Source organism: Hemibagrus wyckioides, linkage group LG24 (genome assembly GCF_019097595.1).
Source record: "Hemibagrus wyckioides isolate EC202008001 linkage group LG24, SWU_Hwy_1.0, whole genome shotgun sequence".
Lineage (NCBI taxonomy): Eukaryota > Metazoa > Chordata > Actinopteri > Siluriformes > Bagridae > Hemibagrus > Hemibagrus wyckioides.
This window is the reverse complement of record NC_080733.1, coordinates 16,787,803-16,794,955: the sequence shown is the minus strand read 5'-3', so window position 1 is coordinate 16,794,955 and position 7,153 is coordinate 16,787,803. Positions and strand designations below refer to the sequence as shown.

At 44.2% G+C, this 7,153-nt stretch overlaps 1 protein-coding gene across 2 annotated transcripts in view; it reads right to left on the bottom strand.

Moving 5' to 3' along the window:
• samd1a (sterile alpha motif domain containing 1a) overlaps window positions 1-2,081 on the bottom strand; it is a 12,393-nt gene extending 10,312 nt beyond the window's left edge. The window contains exon 1 of one of the 2 annotated variants that reach the window (XM_058378408.1): window positions 1,479-2,081. In XM_058378408.1, coding sequence (XP_058234391.1) covers window positions 1,479-1,886 — 408 coding nt within the window. In that variant the 5' untranslated portion in view covers window positions 1,887-2,081. The remainder of the gene's footprint in view (window positions 1-1,478) is intronic. The other variant, XM_058378407.1, reaches the window with a different exon arrangement.
• Window positions 2,082-7,153: the final 5,072 nt, after the last annotated feature.

Sequence of the window (7,153 nt, the reverse complement as noted above, 5' to 3'; positions counted from 1 at the left end):
CGGATGGCATCAAGACTTTTGTTCCTGATTTTCTGTTCCAGGTTTTTCACGTTCGTTTTGTTTCCCCCACCCTCAGGACCGAAATGTGAAGTAAATCCCATCCAAACAGGGCATAATTACGATATTTCTGAAAGGACTTGAGGGCAGCATTACATTTGGAAACAAATACGGATATTTAGTGCATTAAACATATACTCATATCCACAGTGTTGCTGTAACATACCGCTAATGTTTACCTTATTAACACATTTTTCAGTTTAGGGCTGAGTTTATTGCTCTTTGAAAAGGCACTTTTACGCCCTCAACTTTCAATTCATAAAAGGTCGATTCCTGATTAATTTGGGATCAATTAGAACCTGTTACTGCTTGGACATCATTGGTTTAAAAAAAATAGAGAAATAGCTTACAAATGAAAACGGAAGAAAGATTAAAATTTTTCAATCTGGCAACACAGCAGACGAGGAGAAAGCGCGCGACGTAGCCCGCGCTAAGCGCGCCGAACTGAGTGGAAGCACCGCCCACAGTCGCGCTCTGAGGCGCGCGCGCCACTGGGAGTGAGGAGAAACACACACACACACACACACACACACCGCGCATGAACGTGGCCACAGTAGGAAAAATGGAGTGTTTAAAACCAGAATGCACAGTAAAAACCATAACCACAGAGTTTCTACAGACACGCCCCCTTTTCTTCTTCCGACTGTGGAGTCTTCTAGTCACGAGCTTTCTTTCTTTTAATTATTCTTTTACAGTGTCTGATAAAAATACAAGAATAACCCCCCCCCCCTCACACACACACACACACACACACACACACACACAGCGAGTTTCTCTGAACCGTAAAAACAATCCACTTTTATGTCTTCCTCAGCGCCTTTCTCCAGCCTCCCAACACCGAAGACGGCACGAGCTTCTCGTCGCTCGCGCTCCATCGCATTCGCGTGAAAACCAGCGACCCATTCCGGTTCACGCGGCTCCCCCACCACCACGCGCGCACGCACGCACGCGCACACTCACGCACGCGCCCCCTCGCATCACAGTAAGCTCTTCGGCTTGACTCTTGAAAAAAAAAAAAGCTTAACCGACTTTTTGTTTCTAACGGAAAAAATGTTTCAAATTCAAATTCTAACTGGAATTCAATAAAAAAAACAAACAAACAATCAGTTAACGGAAAAAAACAACAGCTTCAGTTGGTGGTAGCTTTAGCGAGGTTAGCCACCGCCGCTCCCCGTCTGCGGCAGTGTGTGTGTGTGTGTGTGTGTGTGTGTGTGTGTGTGGTGCACTTGCTTTTTCTTCGCGACGTCGCTCATTATCACAGAAAACAAACTTTCGCCGTGATGCTTCACTTTAAAGGCGACGTTTCACGCCGTTACAAATAAATAAATAAATAAATAAAAATTAAAACCCCTACACCTAAACACGCGTTACTGAGACTCTGGAGAGTGTGTGTGTGTGTGTGTGTGTGTGTGTGGACTCACTTCCATGTCCTCCATCGGGTCGTCGTCGGCGGGACCCTGCGCGCTGTCGCCGTTGTTCAGCTCCGCCGGTGAAGCTCGCTTGTTGTTGTTACTCGCGGCGGAGGAGCAAGAAGAAGAAGAGGAGGAAGAGGAGGAAGAGGAGGACTTCTTACCGGCCGCTTGCTCGCTCCTCCGCCTGCTGCGCTGCACTTTGGCCGCGTTGCGGTACGACACCGAGCCCTTGTAGTTGACTTTGAGCACCGCGTGATCCTGGATCAGTCTCTCCAGCTCCAGGCACGTCTGGTCCGGCTCAGAGCCGTGTCTCCTGCGGACCATCCGGCAGATCCGCTCCAGGTCCGGTCGCGCTTTCCTCGACCTCAGCGAGTCTATAGTGTCCAGAATCCACTCGCGGTACCTCGGCTCCGACATGATACCAAAAAAAAAGTTTATTTTGTTTTGTGTTTTCTTTCTTTAGCTACACAGCTCGAGCGCTTCGACGACCTGATTAAATAATCCTGCAGAAAACACACACACACACGCGGCGCGCGCACAGAGTGTGTGCGTGTCGGAGAAGAACGGAAACATTAGCTACGGCTACACTGTACGCGTGCGTTGGCTCGCATCGTGCGCTTAAGGTGGAACGGAGGGGATGGGCGCGTGCGCGCCACAAAGGGGAGCCGTTTAAGGTGGAAATGCGAAAAAAACGTGCGGCGCTCACCGCGAACACGATCCCGGATCACAAAGAGTTACACAATCATCATCATCATCATCATCATCACCAGATTAACGGAGAGGTTTTTAACTTATAAGATGTTATTATACACTATATTGCCAAAAGTTTTGGGACAGCCCTCGAAAATCATTGAATCCAGGTGTTGTGTTTCAGGGGTTGACCCTTAAGTTCCAGTGAAAGGAACTCTTAATGCTTCAGCTTCATACCAATTCATACATTTTGGACAATTTCATGCTCTTTGTGGGAACAGTTTGGGGATGACCCCTTCCTGTTCCAACATGACTGCACACCAGTGACCAAAGCAAGGTCCATAAAGACATGGATGAGTGAGTTTGGTGTGGAGGAACTTCACAGAGTCCTGACCTCAACCCCAAAGAACACCTTTGGGATGAATTAGAGTGGAGACTGTGAGCCAGACCTTCTCGTCCAACATCAGTGCCTGACCTCACAAATGCACTTCTAGAGGAATGGTCAAAAATTCCCATAAACACACTCCTAAACCTTGTCTCCACTCCAAACCACTCCTAAGCCTTCCCAGAAGAGTTGAAGCTGTTATAGCTGTAAAGGGGCGGGGTCAACTGCATATTACATTCATGTGCATGTAAAGACAGACGTCCCAAAACTTTTGGCAATATAGTATATGTTGTTTCCATGCAGTTGTATAGAACATGTTTTTTCAAACCTCTGAGCTCTTTACCAGAGCAACAAAATGCTTTATTTATTTATTTGATTGATTGATTGATTGGATTTATTCCCACTCATATTATTTAAAGAAACTCGATTTATTTATCGATCTTTATATAACCAACACGTGATATTAAACTTCATCCAAAACGTATATTCTCTTTCAGGTAAAGATTTCACCCACTACCTGCTGACCGGGCGATGCAGCGGCACTTTAATCTGTCCTTCAGTGTGTCCAGATCATTGATACACTCCAATACAACAAACAGGTCAGCTTCCAGACCACCAGATCTCCTGCTACCACCACCACCACCACCATCACACTCATCACATCATAGAACTCTAACCAGCTAAGCAGAGTCTGTAAAATACTCCTGCTCTGGATTTATAGTTAATATGAAGCTAAAAGTGTTAAATGAGAAAAGAACCAAAGATTCTTGCTCTTTTGTTTTGAAAAGTCAAGAGCAAAACCAGACGCTTCATAAATCTCTGGTTTGAGATCGCTGATATTTGTTTTCCACCACTGTAGCTGCTCTAGTGATATCATCGCCCCTCCCATCGCCCCGCCCCACTGTGACATCAGCGCTGGACAACAACCGCTAACTTTTCATTGAAATGACAAAAATACACCAACCAACACACACACACAACTACACAACCAACACATACCCAACACACACACACAACCAACACATACCCAACACACACACACACAACTACACAACCAACACATACCCAACACACACACACAACTACACAACCAACACATACCCAACACACACACACAACTACACAACCAACACATACCCAACACACACACACAACTACACAACCAACACATACCCAACACACACACACAACTACACAACCAACACATACCCAACACACACACACAACTACACAACCAACACATACCCAACACACACACACAACTACACAACCAACACATACCCAACACACACACACAACTACACAACCAACACATACCCAACACACACACACAACTACACAACCAACACATACCCAACACACACACACAACTACACAACCAACACATACCCAACACACACACACAACTACACAACCAACACATACCCAACACACACACACACACACACACACAACTACACAACCAACACATACCCAACACATACACACAACTACACAACCAACACATACCCAACACACACACACACAACTACACAACCAACACATACCCAACACACACACACAACTACACAACCAACACATACCCAACACACACACACACAACTACACAACCAACACATACCCAACACACACACACACAACTACACAACCAACACATACCCAACACATACACACAACTACACAACCAACACATACCCAACACACACACACAACTACACAACCAACACATACCCAACACACACACACACAACTACACAACCAACACATACCCAACACACACACACAACTACACAACCAACACATACCCAACACACACACACACAACTACACAACCAACACATACCCAACACACACACACAACTACACAACCAACACATACCCAACACACACACACAACTACACAACCAACACATACCCAACACACACACACAACTACACAACCAACACATACCCAACACACACACACAACTACACAACCAACACATACCCAACACACACACACACACACACACACAACTACACAACCAACACATACCCAACACATACACACAACTACACAACCAACACATACCCAACACACACACACACAACTACACAACCAACACATACCCAACACACACACACAACTACACAACCAACACATACCCAACACATACACACACACTACACAACCAACACATACCCACACACAACACACACAACTACACAACCAACACATACCCAACATACACACACACACACAACCAACACATACCCAACACACACACACAACTACACAACCAACACATACCCAACACACACACACACAACTACACAACCAACACATACCCAACACACACACACAACTACACAACCAACACATACCCAACACACACACACAACCAACACATACCCAACACACACACACAACTACACAACCAACACATACCCAACACACACCCAACACACACACACAACTACACAACCAACACATACCCAACATACACAACTACACAACCAACACATACCCAACACACACACACAACTACACAACCAACACACACACACACACAACTACACAACCAACACATACACACAACTACACAACCAACACATACCCAACACACACACACACAACCAACACATACCCAACACACACAACTACACAACCAACACATACCCAACACACACAACCAACACATACCCAACACACACAACTACACAACCAACACATACCCAACACACACACACAACTACACAACCAACACATACCCAACACACACACACAACCAACACATACCCAACACACACACACAACTACACAACCAACACATACCCAACACACACACACAACTACACAACCAACACATACCCAACACACACACACACAACTACACAACCAACACACATACCCAACACACACAACTACACAACCAACACATACCCAACACACACACACAACTACACAACCAACACATACCCAACACACACACAACCAACACACACACACACACAACCAACACATACCCAACACACACACACACACACACACAACTACACAACCAACACATACCCAACACACACACACAACTACACAACCAACACATACCCAACACACACACACACACACACAACCAACACATACCCAACACACACACACAACTACACAACCACCACATCTCTCTCACACACACAACTACACAACCAACACATACCCAACACACACAAACTACACAACCAACACACACACACAACTACACAACCAACACATACCCAACACACACACACACACACAACTACACAACCAACACATACCCAACACACATACCCAACACACACAACTACACAACCAACACATACCCAACACAACCAACACATACCCAACACACAACCAACACACACCCAACACACACACACAACTACACAACCAACACATACCCAACACACACAACTACACAACCAACACATACCCAACACACACAACTACACAACCACCACATCTCTCTCTCACACACACAACTACACAACCAACACATACCCAACACACACAACTACACAACCAACACATACCCAACACACACACACAACTACACAACCAACACATACCCAACACACACACAACCAACACATACCCAACACACACACACAACAACACACACATACACACACAACCAACACATACCCAACACACACACACAACTAACACATACCCAACACACACACAACCAACACATCACACATACCCAACACACACACACACACAACTAACACATACCCAACACACACACAACCAACACATCACACATACCCAACACACACACAACCAACACATCACACATACCCAACACACACACACACACAACTAACACATCACATACACACACTACACAACCACCACATCTCTCTCTCACACACAACTACACAACCAACACATCACACACATACCCAACACACACAACCACATCTCACACACATACACAACTGACACATCATACACACAACTACACAACCAACCAACACACGTAATAAACATCTTTATCGTGTTTCAGGGTGAAGTGTGTTCTTATCTAAACCTGAGATCTTGGCATTCCTTTAAGCTAATTAAAATGTCCACACCCTTTCTCCACACACACACACACACACACACACACACACACACACACACACACACCATTAAACAAACAGAACCCACATTTTTCCTTTTTTTTTTGTCATTTTAACAATTAAAACTTTATTGGAATGATACATGTTGCAAAATATTATTCTGTGTATTTTTTTCCTCATTATTTTTTGTCTTTTTATTTTTTTATTTATTTTTTTTTTAACATACTCCATGTGTCTTACAGGGTTTTTTTTGTTTGTTTTTCCATCAAGTTCTCCAGAAGGTAAAAGAATTAAGACTTGTTAAAGGCAGAAGAATATACAGTATTGTTTCCCGAAAAAAAGGTACAATTAGACCACACCATCACCATACCTGCGCTCGGGAGGAAAGGAGTTTCTCGTTATTGAAAATACACTTATAGAAAATATGACGACAAAAAAAAAAAGGGAAAATAAAAATAAAATAAATCAAATAATAATGGTGGTGGTGTTTTATTTATTTATTTATTTTTTCCTTTCCTGACTGTGA